We start from the raw sequence: 16817 nt of genomic DNA on the forward strand, positions 1-16817 counted from the left end.
AAATGGATTGCTCCCATGCTATCTTCTCTAACAGTAGGTCTACACTTGCCTCAGGTCAGTTTGAGGCATCTGCGGTCAGGAACTTTATCTGAGCTGTAACCATCATGCCTTCATGTCACATGTCAGGGTGACAGATTGTGCAAACTATTAAGAATGAAGACAAGTGAATAGATTGAAATGAATTGTGAGGTTTCTGGTTGTTGATAGTCTTAGGGCCAAAAGAAACATTCAAGATCATCTAAAGCAGGGCCATCTAACTGAAATATCGCAATGATGGGCATATTCTATAATCCACGCAGCAATCCGGTATGGTAGCTACTGGCCACAAGGGGTTATACGGGTGCAGTGGCTCATGCCTATAGTCCCAGCACTTTGGGAGGTCAAGGTGGGCAGATCGCTTGAGCCCAGGAGTTCAAGACCAGCCTAAACAACATGACAAAACCCTGTCTTCACAAAAATACAAAAATTAGCCAGGTGTGGTGACATGTGCCTGTAGTCCCATGGGAACTACTTGGGAAGCTGACATGGGAGGATCACCTGAGCCTAGGAGGTCGAGGTTGCAGTGAGCTATGATCACACCACTGCACTCCAGCCTGGAAAACAGAGTGAGACTTTGTCTCAAAAATAAATAAATAAATAAGGCTGAGGAACTAACTTTTAATTATATTTAATTTTTATTTCAGCAGCTACAGATGACTAGTGACTGCTCTATTAGAGGACAGCATAGGTCTAGATTTACCCATGAGGAGAATAGAAACCTTGAATAGCATATCTCCATGTCATCCACACTTACAAACAATAATTTTCCCTGTAAACACAGACATTTTATACAGGCTACTCTGTCTAGACTTTTTCTATTCTTACTTTTACCAACAAGAGTCAATATTTTCTAAGATATATGAAGCTGAATTAAAATGGGCACTGCCACTCTGACTCTAGACTACAAGATGACCTGTTGTGCTATTGCCATGTTAACCACCTGGGAAAGTTTCTTTCCAGGGGAACAGCAAAAGCAGGACGCCTGACAGCATCTGTAATCTAGAGGTTCCTGTGTGCTGATGAGCTGGCTGGACTCCCTGAGGGCTCTTCAGTGAAATAAGCCATGGCTGTAGCCCAGTGTACTCAAGGCAAACACTGAACGGGGATCCCGAAGCATCTTCATATCTCCATGTCTCACAGAGAGCTTCACAAAATGGCCCCTGTTTGCTTTTATGTCTTTTTAAATTTACTTTTATTTTGTTTCAACATGTATAATAGACAATACATTCACTTAGTTCAAAATTCAAAACATACAAAAGATATAAAGTGAAAAGTGCTATCCAACCCATATCCTAGCCACCGTTTTTTTCTATGGGGGTCAATCAATGTTATCCTTTTCTTGTATGTCATTTCAGAAACATTTTATCCATATACAAAGAAATACATATATATTTTTTCCTGTCTTTTTACACAAGTAGTATTCAGAACATACTGCTTTATGACTGTATGATATATGCTTTATGACTGCCCACAGGGGGCAGCAAACTCTGGCCCACAAGCCAAATCTGACCTATTGCCTGTTTTTACAAATAAAGTTTTATTGGAACATGACCATCACATTCATTTACATATCATCTATGGCTGCATTTGCACTACACAAGCGGAGTTCAATAGTTGCAACAGAGATCATATGGCCTGCTAAGCCTAAAACATTTACTATCTAGCTAGTCACAGAAAAAGTTGTCAACCTCTGTTCTAGCTAACAGATGCTCCAGAATTTGTTTAGCCTGTTCCCTACTGCTGGGCATTGAGGGTGGCTTCCAATCTTTTGCTGTTACAAGAAATTAGTCACTAACATGGTATACCTCTCATTTCCAAATATAGAAATGTATCTGTTAAATGAACTTATAGACATGGAATTGTTGGCCCCAAAAGTGTGTGCACTGGTAATTTTGATAAATATTGCCAATTGCTCTCTACAAAGATTATAACAATTTACATTTCTTTCAGAAATATTTGAGAGTGTTCATTTCCCCATATCTTCACCAATATTTTGTGATCTTTGCTAATACTATGGGTTAAAATGCATTTCTTACAAACTGCTTTTGTGTGTACTAGCAGATCATATCTTTTGCCCATTTGGGTTACTGTAGTTGTATGCCATAGTAGCATATACCAGTTGGTGTGGCTGCAAAGGAATAGGGAGAATCAAGAATCAGAGTAGATTTTAAAAGGGAAAACCAAAAGACTGTCTCATTGAGGTAGGTACTGCCTACTCTTTGCCTCTTCTTTTCTCTAGTTAAGACAACACACAGGCTGGGTGTGGTGGCTCACTCCTGTAATCCCAGCACTTTGGGAAGCCAAGGCAGGCAGATCACTTGAGGTCAGGAGTTCAATACCAGCCTGGCCAACATGGTGAAACTGCATCTCTACTAAAAATACAAAAAATTAGCCGGGTGTGGTGGCACACACATGTAATCCCAGTTACTGGGGAGGCTGAGGCATGAGAATCACTTGAACCCAGGAGGTGGAGGATTGCAGTGAGCCAAGAACACTCCACTGCACTCCAGCCTGGGCGACAGAGTGAGACTCTGTCTCAAAAAAACAAACAAAAAACAAAAAAAACACAGACACTGTAGAGCGATCTCTCAGGCCCTTATCTTCTTACATTGTGTGTTTAAACTCACAACTGGTTGACTACCAATATCTGAGTAACTACATAGGGGATCACCCAACCTTGCAACCTCTTTCTTACATCTTCTACCAAGGAATCTCCACTCACTCATTCATTCAAAATCCATTTGTCAAGGACAAACCAGGTGCAAGGCCCTGACTTGATGCTATGGTTCCTGAAGTCCCTGACTTCAAAGAACGCTCGTCCCAGACTACCTGATTGTGCTGATCTCAAAGCATATCTTAGATATTTTTAAATAGATCTTTCCCATAAAAAGTGTAAGGACTGGCCAGGCACAGTGGCTTATGCCTGTAAACCTGGTGCTTTGGAATGCTGAGGCAGGAGGATCCCTTGAGGCCAGGAGTTTGAGATCAGCCTGGGCAACATAGCAAGACCCCACCTCTACAAAAAAAAATTTTTTTAATTGGTCAGGTGTAGAAGCATGCAACTGTAGTCCTAGCTACTCAGCAGGCTGAGGCAGGAGAACTGCTTGAACTCAAGAGGTCGAAGCTGTGGTGAGCTATGATCTTACCACTGCACTCCAGCCTGGGCAACAGAGTGAGACCCCGTCTCAAAATAAAATAATAGAAAAATCTATTTTTGTCTTTAGAATTAGACTCATTGCTGAGCCTCTTCAGCCGATTTTATCAAGAGGATGAGCTTACTTATTACCAAGGGGGCAGCAAGGTCACAAAGCCATTTATTCCTCTGTGTTTTGTTTGGCAGCTTCAGCGGAGGCTGGGAATTGGTCCTACACTCAAACAGCAGCTTCAATAGCTGGGCAGTTCTGGTGTAAACTCACAGAGAAACTTGTAGCCTAGCTGGGCCAGCTCCTCTGCCAGTGTTGAAGTTTCATTGAGTGAGGCGTGCACTTCTTTTTAATCCCTGCTGAGGAGAGCCCGTGTCGCTAGTGCAGACTGGATGGCATCCAGCCTTCTCCCAAATAAATCCTACATCTGGCTGAGGAAGGTCGGGAGTGTGTGCTGGCTGTCAAAAGCTATCCTTAGCTAAATAACATATGACACCACATAACTGTAAAATGACTTACAACTGTTATAATAACGATAGCTGATCCTCTTAATGAAAAGGAGATTTGATCTCATTCTATTCCTGGTAGATTCTCCTCTTCTTCCCTAGTCCCTAGCATGTGCCTGACCTACATTGTAAACCTTCGATAAATATTGTTGAGCACATTCTAGGTGTAAAAAGCTATGTTAGGTCTCCAAAAGGGGCAGAGGGGTGAGTAAGAAGTTGTTTCTATAAATAAGGAACCCACAGTCCAGTGTGGACGTTGGCTGGTGTACCTGTGGGAGGCAAGAAATGGGTAGAAAGGCTACTCTTCTACAAGGCAGGATGAAATTTTCCACAAAAGCAGAGTCAGCCAAGCTTTTATGGAGCATCTACCAAGGATTCTAAGCACCCTACAGGTACGTTCTCATTTAATCTTCCCAACATGAGATAGGTATTGTGATTTTAGCATTTTATAGAGGAGGAAACTGAAGCACAAAGAGGTTAGGTAATTTGCCCAAAATTACACACTTAGAAAGTGGCAACACTGGGATTCAAATTACACATTCTGACTCCAGAATCCACACTCTTAACTGTTAGTTTGAACTGGACAGACCACGTGAATGGGGGGACCTTAATTTGGTTTTTAAAAGATTTTTTTGTAGAAACAGGATTTCAGTATGTTGCCCAGGCTAGTCTTGAACTACTGGCCTCAAGCAATCTTTCTGCTTTGGCCTCCCAAAGTGCTGGGATTGCAGATGTGAGCCACCATGCCCAGCTGATTTCATTTTTAAGAATAAATAAGTGACATCTTGTGGAATGTGAGGTTGGAGAGGCCTTTGTCCTGGGGGGCTAAAAGTTATGCCAGACTTCTGTTGGGAGCTTTTCAAACCAAGGGTCTGTGCCCTCCTTGTGGGATTCTTCTATGACACAAGATAGGGAACCCCTGTATTCCCAAGAGACCATTGTTTACCTTTCTCCATGAACAGCATGATGATATTAGCATAATCTCATGAAATCTGAAAAGTGCTTAAGAGCCAAGGCAGGTAGCTGCATTCTGCAATAGAACAATGCTCATATAAAGCAATTGATCACCAGTTGCAAAAACCAGAGTGCTCGAGTGACTTGCTCAAACCTGCACAGCAACTGCTTAGTGAAAGGCAGAAGACACATGAGGCTGACAGCTCATCTGGATACGTGATCTGCTGAGAATGCACTTGCAATTTCAAAGACCAGGAAGTATCATCATTCTCTCTCCTCACTCTCCCTCCTCCTGAACACTCGCCTTCCCCTCACATTGCAAGGTAGCGTTTCTGTCAGTTCTGGGTCATTGCCAAGGGTGTTTTTAGGAATGGCCATCCTAATCAGCAAAGTGGGTCAGGTTTGGACTTGGAGATGGTTCTTTTCCTCTTTCCCAGTCCTCATTTGTATCTTCAAGAGTCAGGCCCTCAAATACTTAATTATTACTTACTCAGAACACATTGCTTTTCTCTTCTCACATCCTTCATGTGCAAAAACATGCTAATTTAATTTGAAATTTTTGAAATTTGAAAATCTTTATTATGTTTCAAAATGTCGACATGCTCTCCTGCCCCAGAAGTAATTGCACTCCTACGCTGCTGGAGTGCAAACACGGGCGGCTCAGGTCCTGTGCAGTTTCAAAGCCTAGGGATCAACATATTTGAATTTCATCACACACCCTAACAACTGCACTGGGCAACAAAACACAGCCCCACCTTCCTATCCTCAGGGGCTAGATGACACACCTACTATCTGGTCTATGAGAAGAAATCTGGAGGCACAGGGTTGAAATGGAAACAGAAATAGAGTTATAATAACCAGAAAGCACAAATCTAAAAAGCCATTGGATAAAAATGTGTAATACTTTTAGGTGAATTACTTTTAGTAGTGGTTACTTTAGGTGAGTTAAAGCAATTAAGTGGGAAGTATCTCTTGTGGTGAGATGATTTGAGAAGGAACACAGTGACTTTAAAACTTGCAGTGATCAAATTACATTCTTTTGCTCTTTCAATCTTAAACTAGAAGAAAGCCTTTGTTCAGTGCTGGGAGGTCTTTAACACCTCTGTTGTACTTATTTATCTCCCCTTTCCACAAAGAGAAAGCAGGCCTCAGGACTTAGCAGCTTGGCAGTCAATGGTAGCTGGAATTTAATAACAGTGGTTTGTTACAACTTTATTAATTTTTTAGTTATCCTCTACCCACTGCAAGGGATACTGTTTCATTGGTTTCTGTAGCGATCTAGAATTTTGCTTCCATGGACCAGGCATCACCTGGGAGTGCAGATTTCTGAGCTGTACTCAGGATCCCCTGCATCAGAGCCCACATTTTCACAAGATCCTAAGGTGATGCTGATGCGCATTTAACCTACAGTTTCCATTTTAAACTAACCTACAGTTTACAGATAACTAACCTACAGTTTCCATTTTAAACACGTTTATTTGTAAAGAAAGAGTGAATTGGTTTAAATAAAAATAGCATGAATGAGTATTAAGATAGTGTGAAAAACCATGTCAGTGGTCCAAGAACATTTGAGAAACACCTAAATACAGTATTTTTGCTAATGAAACTAAGACATAGTGTTTCAGCCAAGAGACCAGTAAATGTCACGGAAGCCACTCACTGGATTGAGAGGGGACAAATCATGTGAGGGACTGTGGCTATAGCCTTGGCCAGCAGCTTTACACTAGACCTGCCCACCAAGGCTTTGAAACTTGCCTCCATTCCTTCCCTGGCTCTTTCCCATGGAGTGATGGTAAATGTTTCACAACTGCTTTCTGGGTGAAATGTATGTATATGTATATACGTGCCAATCAAATTCACAATACTGCTTAAGGGTAATGTAACAATTTCCACTGATTTTTTTATATATAATGTAACAATTTCCACTGATTTTTTTATATGTAATGTAACAATTTCCACTGATTTTTTTATAGATAATTTTAGAAATAACACAAATTTTAAGACAAAATACTTTGCTATTTCAATTACACCTATAACTTCAGCATGACTTGCTATTTCTTGGAAAATTCACCAACCATTTTTTATAATTCTATCATCAACAATAGTATCACAATCAGACTACAAAAAATGCTTGATTACTAATTTCTGATTAAGCAAAAAGTCACTCACATTATTTGTTACCGGTGGCAAATCTGTAGGGGTTATGAAGCAACTTCAATTCTTGCCTCCTCAGAAGAAAGAATTCGACTGAAGGGCATAAAGCAGAAGAAGCATAAAGCATAAAGCAGACCGAGGCAAGTTTTAGAACAGGAGTGAGAGTTTATTTAAAAACTCTAGAGCAGAGACCGGGCACAGTGGCTAATGCCTGTAATCCCAGCACTTTGGGAAGCTGAAGCCGGTGGATCAACTGAGGTCAGGAGTTCGAAATCAGCCTGGCCAACATGGAGAAACCCCATCTCTACTAAAAATACAAAAATTAGCCTGGCATGGTGGCAGGCACCTGTAATCTCAGCTACTTGGGAGGCTGAGGCAGGAGAATTGCTTGAACCTGGGAGGCAGAGGTTGCGGTGAGCTGAGATCGCGCCATCGCACTCCAGCCTGGGGGACAAGAGCAAGACTTCATCTCAAAACAAAACAAAACAAAAAACTCTAGAGCAGAAACAAAAGGAAGGAAATACACCTGGAAGAGGGCCAAGCAGGCAACTTGAAAGACAAGTGCGCAGTTTGACCTTTTGGCTTGGGGATTTATACGTTGGCATGCTTCTGGGATCTTTCATCCCTTCTCCCCTGATTCCCCACTTGGTGTGGGGTGTCCGCATGTGCGATGGCCTGCTAGCACTTTGGAGGGGAGCATGCGCAGGGTGTTTACTGGAGTTGTACACATGCTCATTTGAGGCATTCTTCTCTTACCAGCTAAATGCCCCTAGGAGGTCATATACCAGTTTAACTCTGCCATTTTGCCTCTTAGTGTGCATGCTTGAGCTCACTTGCCCAACTCCTGAGATCTTATCAGGAAGTTGCTGATCATCAGTTTCAGGTTTTTTCTATCTTTAGGGAGACTGCTTTTCCCTGCCAGCTGTGACAAGTTATTATTTTAGAGAGACTGTTAACAACCACCTAAGCATCACCTGATGGTCACCTGACATTCTTAGTTGGTTGTGGGGGTGCCTCTCCCCCCCTGTTCATGTCTGACTGGCTACCTATTAGCTACCTCTGTTACAGTTACCAGTAACAATATAATTTAATTTCTAATGATGGCTGTGTTTAGCAGTCAACTTACAACATTCATGAAAATTTAAAAATCAGCTCCTATGAGCTGTTAGGAGCCAGTCCTAGCTCACTACTGCTCCCCGCCACTGTCTGTAGCTACATTTTCTGACTCCATTTGTCTTCCAGGATGCCCCATCTCCTGCCTCCCACCTACCTACACAGCCCATCTGGCCAGGACCCCAACCCCAAAGAGGGGAGAAAAACTGGGGTACTGATCATAAGAACTTGGAAGATAAGGAGTATACTTCAGAATGATCCACCTGAGTTTGGGGAAGATACCTCCAATTTTAGGGATCTTAAATTGGTAGACTGGTGGAGATGACAGCATTAAATACTAGTTGAGAGCACATCTCTGGGTCTGCTGCTGGGCTGGAATCCTGTTTCTGTCTCTCATTGGCCATATAATCTTGAGCAAATAACTCAATCTCCCTGTGCCTCAGTTTCCTATGAGGATAATAATGACATCTCCTTCGTAGGGTTGTAAAGATTAAATTAGATAATCGATTAAAACTGTTAACAATGTGCTTGGCACAGAATAAGTGCCTAATACATATTCGTTATTATTAGTAGTATTTAACTATTATTATTTAACTGTTATGAAATATTTAACTCTTCGTAGTAGCATTCAACTATTACCACTTTGTTATTTAACTATTAAATAACAAAAGTTATTTGTTGGCCACTATTATTTTTACATTTGGAAAATATATACAGCCAGTGTTTTCATGCTTTTAAGATTCTGAAGGCTTCAGCATACTTAATCTGCTAGAAGCCTCACAGTGACCGCAGGAGGGAGTCATTATATGATTATGAGTATCATTCTCCATTCATTGTGGTCTGTGTTCCATGGGCAGAAACTGAGACTCTGAGAGGCTGAATGATGGCTTAGGGACACTAGCTGTTGGCTAACCAGTCAGAGCTGGGTCCAAGGCTTCTGTTCTCCTTCAGCGGCTTCAAAGCCTTTAATGGTCATTCTTTGGGCTCTGTAAAGACCAAACAGTAAGAATTGGAGGTGCTACTACTGAGCTATGAGCCTCTTGACTTGGGGTTTCTTTTTTTTTTTCTTTTTTTTTTTTGAGACGGAGTCTCACTGTCACCCAGGCTGGAGTGCAGTGGTGCCATCTCGGCTCACTGCAACCTCCGCCTCCTGGGATCAAAAATTCTCTGTCTCAGCTTCCCGAGTAGCTGGGACTACAGGCTCACGCTACCACCATGCCTGGCTAATTTTTGTATTTTTAGTAGAGACGGGTTTTCACCATATTGGTCAGTCTGGTCTTGAACTCCTGACCTCAGGTGATCCACCCACCTCGGCCTCCCAAAGTGCTGGGATTACAGGCATGAGCCACTGCACCCAGCCTTGACTTGGGGTTCTAGCCAGTCCATTAGATTGGACTGTCTTTGGACTATTCTGTAAATAAATATTCATATGTGGTAAAAATGGTAATTCCAGAAAACCGTAACCTAGGAAAGTAGGGTTTTTTCCCTCCTACATTCTTGGCTAGGAGATGTTCCATCAGACTGCATTGAAGAAAATGGGGATGATCTCTCATTTTTCATCTTTTCCCCAGAAAAGAGGAGTAACAATGACCTGCTCCCCTGAATATATGGGGAGGGATCAGACTCTGTCCATCTTGCTCTGGGGAGAAGTTAAAAACACAGAGCTTCCCTTTGTCTGGGTCACAGTTGCGGCTAGACATATGGTCTAGCCTGTTTCACAAGGAAAGAAACAGGGACTATCAGATTGACAGAGATCAAGCTGGATAACTCCTTGTTTGAGGGTGATATGGGACAACTGGCACTGTCTTACAATGCTGAAACGGATTTCAAGTTTTCCGAAGGGAAATTTGCCACTGTTCACCAAAATTAAAAATATATACCCTTTCTAATCAGCAGTTCTAATACAAGAACTACTTTCTCAAAGACATGCTCTTGTATGAAAAATAAGGGATCTAAGCTTTTTCTTTGCACCATTGTTTGTAATAGGGAAAGAAAGACTAGAAACAATCTGAGTGTCCACCAGCAGAGACTTCTAAGTACATTGCAGCCCTTCCAAATAAGACAACACTGTGCAGCCGCTAAAAAGAATGTACTCAATTTCTATTAGGTTGGTGCAAAATTAATTGCTGTCTCTGCCATTGAAAGTAGCGGCGAAAACTGCAATCACTTTTGCACCAACCTAATATATACTGATATAGAATAATTTCTAAGATACATTAAGTACCTAAGCAAGGCGGGGGCAATACATATTTATTTATAAATATATAAACTATTTCTGGAAAGAGGAATAAGAAACTAGAAACAAGAGAACTGGATAATTAGGACACAGGAGAAAATGAGACTTTCTATATAGTCTGTAGGAAATCTTTTGAATTGTATTTCATTTGCAGGCATCGTATGTTCAAAATAAATACATTTGTGTATACAAGTTGGTGAAGGGATCTGTTTTAAAAAAAAGACATTTCCAGCCGGGCGTGGTGGCTCACACCTGTAATCCTAGCACTTTGGGAGGCCGAGGTGGGCAGATTACCTGAGGTCAGGAGTTCAAGACCAGTCTGGCCAACATGGTGAAACCCCGTCTCTACTAAAAATACAAAAAAAAAAATTAGCCGGGCGTGGTGGTGGGCACCTGTAATCCCAGCTACTGAAGTCAGGAGAATTGCTTGAACCCAGGAGGAGGAAGTTGTGGTGAGCTGAGATAGCACCACTGCACTCCAGCCTGGGCTACAGAGCGAGACTTCATCTCAAAACAAAACAAAAATGTTTCAGCGTGACAGCTGTATTTCCTCTGGTTAGAGGCAGTGGAGTGGTGATTAGAAAGGCTGGGAAGGAAGGATGGGCTCAGCTCCTGATCATCACCTCTCATACTGAGACCGGACTCTCCACAGCAACAGGCGGAGGTGGCCCACATGTCCCAGACCCAGGAGGAGAAGCTGGCAGCTGCCCTCAGGGTGGAGTTACACAACACTTCGTGCCAAGTCCAGAGCCTCCAGGCTGAGACAGAATCCTTACGTGCCCTGGTAAGTGGGCCAAGGAAAGACCTGGCATCCCTGTGCTAATTTTAACTCTCTACTGTCAAATTCCAGTATTATGGATCATAGTTTCCAGGGGATTCCCATCTCACAGCATATGAGTTTTGAGGCCTGAAATGTCTTCTGACTCCCAAGGATCATCAGATACTGAATCGCAGCAGGTGCAATAGACACTGTAGTGCCCCACAGAAATATCTCTTACCAGGCTGCTGCTGTAAATGTTGACTGTTAACATCCGCAGCCGCCCCTTTTCAGCTGCCCCACTGCTCCAGAGACCTGTCCCTTACCCACTCTGAGGACACCTGGCCCAGGAGGTTAGGCCCTGCCCCCCAACCCTCAGCCAGTGACTAAGAGGGGGCTTTAAAAGCCCAGCCCTCTTGCTTCAACATGGAGCTAGCTCCATGCTATAGAGCTCTCCATAGGACCAGGCTGTAGCCAGATTCCAGAGACCACATCCTCGCTTAGTGTCTTCCTCTGCCCTGTCCTGCTTTCCTCACTGCCCCTTTTCCTGAGAGTACTCCTTAACGATTTGCGAGTTCCAGGATCCCTAACTCAGGCTCTGCTTCTGGAGAACCCAACCTGAGACATCTAGTAAGCTCTCAGACTCACTGTGATTTGCAAGCATGTCTCTTTCATTATTAATTATTATTGATTAAAATAATTATTAAAATAATAAAATGTATTAATAATGAAGCAATCCACTCTCTGATCTCTGGGATGGATGGAAGTTCTATTTGGGTGTTAAACACAGCTTTTCTTAGATGTCCCCTCCAGGAGGTCATTTGCGTTGTTCTAACTACAGCTTTGTTGGTGCAAATCAAAGGTTGGTCCATGTAATCCTTGTGCAGCTGAGATGGCCTGGAGTCAGTGAGGCACATGATAGGATGTAGGTCCGTGCAAACATGTATAAGAAAAGGATCTGAGGATCTGAGGGGAGGAAAATCAAGAGTAATAGAGTCAGAAGGGCTCAGCTCCTCCATTTATCCCTTGGGTAAATAGGCAAATCCCTGAACCACAGTTTCCTCTTCTGCAAAATGGGTATGATAGTCACAGTCCAGCCCACTTCTCAGTGTTTCTAGGGGGATCCAATGTGTGGATGCACATGAACATGCTCTTCTGACTATTAGCATTATTTTGAGAACTTGCTATGTTCCTGGAACTGTACCAAGTGCTTTGGGGACATAAAACTAATTAGATATGGTGCCTGCCTCCAAAGAGTTAATGTGGCTTCAGTGGAGGAGCTGATATAAATGTGAGGGGGTGGCAGATGGGACAGAGCACCCCTGCTGTGGGAGTCAGGAGGTAGACTTCGTGGTGGGTGCTCTACTCACCCACTAGCTATGTGAATGAGCAGAGCTTTCATTTTCTCACTTGTAAAGTGAGGATCTATTTTGGCTATCATATCTAGTTACTGTCTTAGTAGCTTAAGACAACAGTGAATCACTTGTTCTCTCCTGTGATTTAGGCAGAATTCAGCAGGGATAACTCTTCTCTGTATCATGTGGCCTCTGCTGGGGCTGGAACACCCAAAAATGGCTTCTTCATTTAGCTTGTCTGGTGACTCAATTGTGCATCTCTTTTTCTCTCTCCCTGTGACCGCTCCATGTAGTTAGCTTAGAACTCCTCATATCATGACAGCCTGACATAGTCAAACTTCTGATATAGCACTTGAGTGAGCACAGAAGCTACCAGGCCTCTTAACACCTGGGCTTGAAAGTCTCTGAACATCACTTATACCACATTGTAGTGGTCAAAGCAGTCACAAGACTATCCTAGATTCAACAGGGAGAGAAATAAATTCAACTTCTTGATGAGACAATGGCAAGGTCACATTGAGAAAGCGATTGTGGAGTGAAGATCATTGTTGTAGCTGCCAATGCAAGGGTGAGCCACTTTAGGATCGTAATAGAATTTACCTCATAAAGTCATTGAGATGATTAATTTGATAATGTATGTCAAGCCCTTAGCACAGTGCCTGGCAGTTAGTGAGCAGTCAATAAACGCCATCTATTATTAATTATCATATAAAATTGCTATAATAGATACTAGTACAGTAACTCCAAGTTGGCATCACCAGCCACCTGGTCACCTCACTTAAACCCATGGTCCTAACTGTTGGGAAAAATATGGAAAAATAATTTACACTCTCAACCAGAAAACTTCAGAGTAGTGCCATTCTCTCTATGCCCATAGCCCAGAACAGGCTGCCTCTGTTCCCTGCTGGTTCTGGTAGATTATCGTTCTGGTTACGGGGCCTTGCAGCCAAGGTGAAAAGCACAGATTGGGACAAAATAGGTAACAAACTCTCATACAGTTTTCAGATACAGGAAGTTCATCCAGCCATTCCTGTTATTCTGTCAGAGCGATCTGTGCACACACAAGGCCCCCACAGCTTATATAAGCTTCAGACAGCCAAGCTGGCGAGACTTTCGGCCCCCTTTGCCAATAAGGCACTATTTGCATTGGAAGCTAGGCACTAATAATGGTGCTTAAGACCTGCTGAACTCTGTGTCCAGTCAACTCAAATCAGGAATAGAATTCAAGGCCAGAAGTCACAGAAGTTCACTATTTTACTTTCTGGAGGATTTTGCAATCGCAGAAAGTCCCTTCAAATCTCCAGAGACCTGCAGAATAAGTGTGCTTCTGTGATCTCAGCTCGTTTGCTGGTGCTGTCTGTGTGGCTGACTGAGCCAGTGTACTTGCCTGCAACAGTAGCCTGATCATAGTCACTCAAGCTCAAGCATCTCTGGGAGAACCAGGCATCCTCTCTTTCTGACAGAATATCAGGGACTTAGGTGGGGAAGCTGGATTTGGACTTTAAGGGTGAGATGGAAGACACATATAACCTTTGGCTGGGGTTCCAATGAATGCCCTGTTGGCAGTGGGTGCTAAGTCACCAAGGAAAAACCTCAGGCCACATGAAAAACTCATCTAGAAGATGGAGCAAAAACCATAGACAGATGATCCAACTGTGATTCTGTGAAGCGTGTTCCCAAATCACAGATGTTACAAATCCAATGTCAACAACAACTAGTCACAAGTTAAGTACTTTCATGTATAAACAAAGAGAGAAAACCCAGGGAGGTTGGAACAAATGATGCTCAAAGTCAAGGTGGCCATATCTGCATCCTCACTGCTATAGAAAGGTTTTCAGATTCTATTAGTTAAATAATAACCCTAGACCAGATACTGATCTAGATTATTTTCTAGTGATCACATTTTGCCTCTTATAAATATGCCTCAGATAGATGAGAATCTGACTCAACATTCTCATATCCTATGGAATTAAGAAGATTTAAATAAGGTAATATGGTGATCCCTGCTAACAGCAGTCATGGTTCAAGATGGTGTCATGACAGAATTTTCTATTTCATCCACAGTGGTCATAAGGGTGTAAAAAGTCTCCTCCTGGAGGACAGGGTACAGAAACTTGTTGCATCAAAATTTAATTCAATCTAATTTAGAAAGATATTTGTTTTTTGTGTGTTATATTAAAAAGCCAGATGCTAAAGTATAGGTGAACCATAGTTAAAACTATTGGAAAATGTTAAACACAGATACAGTTTTTTAAAGAGGTTTATTGATTAGCTCTGTAGTTCTCAGGATATGGTACATGGGAAGATTAGAAGAAAGAAGTTTCCAGTCTAATGGGGAGACACAGATAGTGCAATAAGTGTAACCATAATACAAGTGCTGTCATCCAGGGCAATCCACACATACCAAGAACCTATTCTGTGCCAGGCCCTGACTTGTGTGCTGGGACTACAGAGACTTGGTTCCTTCCAAGTCTCACCATCTTGTGGAAGAGACGTGCCCATGAGCAAGCTTAGCCCACTGTGATAAATTCAAGAGCATGCATGAGCTTGGGGAGCCATGGAAATACAGAGGGTCTCCTAACCTAGCTTGGTGATGGTAGCGGCAGAGGAGTTTCAAGGAAGGCTTCCTGGGGCAGGTTACCTCTGAGCTTGGACTTGGGGATGAGTAGGAGTGAGTGAGGTTAGGATGCTGGAGGGAATGGAGGAGCATGGTGCAGGTAGAGGAAAGAACACAGACCAAATAAACTCCAAGACTGAAGTGTTGACGCTGCTGTAGGGTGGGGATAAAGATGGAAACATACTGGGCCAGCTGTGTGTGCCATATCAGGGGCCCTGGGGAGCCATCAATGGAGTTTAAGCAGAGGAGATACAGGCCCAGGTTTGAGCTTTGGACAGAGTACTGTGGCTATTTGTGTGTGGAACTCAGGAAGAGGAGGAACTAGAGGTGGGGAGATGAGCTAAGAGGCCACTGAGGGTACCACAGGTGAGAGGTGACAAGCTTCTGATCCCAGGCCATGGTGGCTGCAGAATGTGAAAACTTCTCAAGAGATACAAGAAGCAGGACTCATAATATACAGGAGGCTGTGATGGTTGCATTTGGAAGGAAGAGAAGAAAGGAAAGCAGGAACACATCTTTCCCCGGTTTCCAGCTCACATGGGTTCACCAGTTGAAGCTTAGACTAGGAGGAGCCAGCAGGTTCAGGAGGCAGCCAGTGGCTTCATTTTGGACACCTTGATGTGAGGTCTGAGTATATATTTCCAGTAAGAAGTTCAGTGGCAGGTCCACAGCTACTGAAGGAAAGATTGGTGGTGGAATTACCAAAGCAGGACGTGGCCTGGAGATGACTCATGAGTATGTTCAAATCATGAGTATGATGGAGACCAACACAGACCCAGGATGCACTGCTCAGAAAAAAAGCGGGCTCAGGGTGGGCACTGGGAAGCCCACAGTGAAGGGACGGCAGAGGAAAAGGGATGGGCAAAAATGTGCTACTAAAACACCAAAGGGGAAAATGCTGAGTATATAAAGGCCAGAGACATTCATTCTAACGACAGTGATCCGGGAAAGAACGCTGGAGGAGATGGTGTTCTAGTCAAATGATGGATGGGGTTTCAGCAGCAGAGGGAGAAGGAGTCCCCCGGGGAGTGAAGAAATCAGAAGAAAAAGCCCCGGAGAACAAGATTTCTTTGAAGAAACACCTGCAAGCAGCCTTTCATTTGTCTCTCTCAATCCCTCTCCCTCTTGCCCCGCTCCTCTCTCTCCTCACACCCCCTTTCTTTTCTCCCTCCCTCTCTCCTCTTTTTCGCCTCCCTCACCCTCTCTCCCATCAAAAAGATCATTCAATCAGACTAATCCACAGTCTGACCTGGGTGGGATTCCTTATTTTTCCCACGGAGCCACTAAGACTAACCCCCATCAGTCTCCATAACTGGCAAGGTCCCGCCACGAGGGGAATAGTTCAGGCTACCACCAGCCCCTGCCACTGCTCTGCACACCTCTCTCTTCAAGGGCCCGGCCTGTCGTCCTCGGGTTTGGACCAGGTTCGCTCTTTTGTAGAAACGAGGCCTGGAGAACACCTTGCACGATGCCAAGCACTGGCATGACATGGAGCTCCAGAACCTGGGCGCTGTGGTCGGCCGGCTGGAGGCGGAGCTCAGCGAAATCCGCGCGGAGGCGGAGCAGCAGCAACAGGAGCGCGCACATCTGCTGGCCCGCAAGTGCCAGCTGCAGAAGGACGTGGCGTCCTACCACGCCCTGCTGGACAGGGAGGAGAGCGGGTAAGCCTCGCTTCCGCGTCAATTATCCAAGAGATACATATTCATGGCTTTAAAAATAATTATTTTCCAAACACTGTAGAAGTATTTAAAAAGAAATCACTCCAGACTTCCTCTCACATAGGTACCCATTCCCACAGCCTAGCTGTGTCCTTCCTTTCCTATTCACAAAGGAATTATATATACACAAATAATATATATAATATATTCACATACTAATACATTTTCTATATGTATGCATATTTATGTATGTATATATACACACATACATTCACATACATGTGT

The 16817-nt window shown here is 43.4% G+C and overlaps 1 protein-coding gene across 1 annotated transcript in view; it reads left to right on the forward strand.

Annotated features, from left to right (window-relative positions):
- Nucleotides 1-16539, forward strand: part of BFSP2 (beaded filament structural protein 2) — a 72343-nt gene extending 55804 nt beyond the window's left edge. Inside the window, exons 5-6 of the mRNA XM_002814057.5 lie at nt 10798-10929; nt 16315-16539. Of these exons, the coding sequence (XP_002814103.2) occupies nt 10798-10929; nt 16315-16539 (357 nt within the window). The remainder of the gene's footprint in view (nt 1-10797; nt 10930-16314) is intronic.
- Nucleotides 16540-16817: the final 278 nt, after the last annotated feature.

This window comes from Pongo abelii, chromosome 2, assembly GCF_028885655.2.
Source record: "Pongo abelii isolate AG06213 chromosome 2, NHGRI_mPonAbe1-v2.0_pri, whole genome shotgun sequence".
Lineage (NCBI taxonomy): Eukaryota > Metazoa > Chordata > Mammalia > Primates > Hominidae > Pongo > Pongo abelii.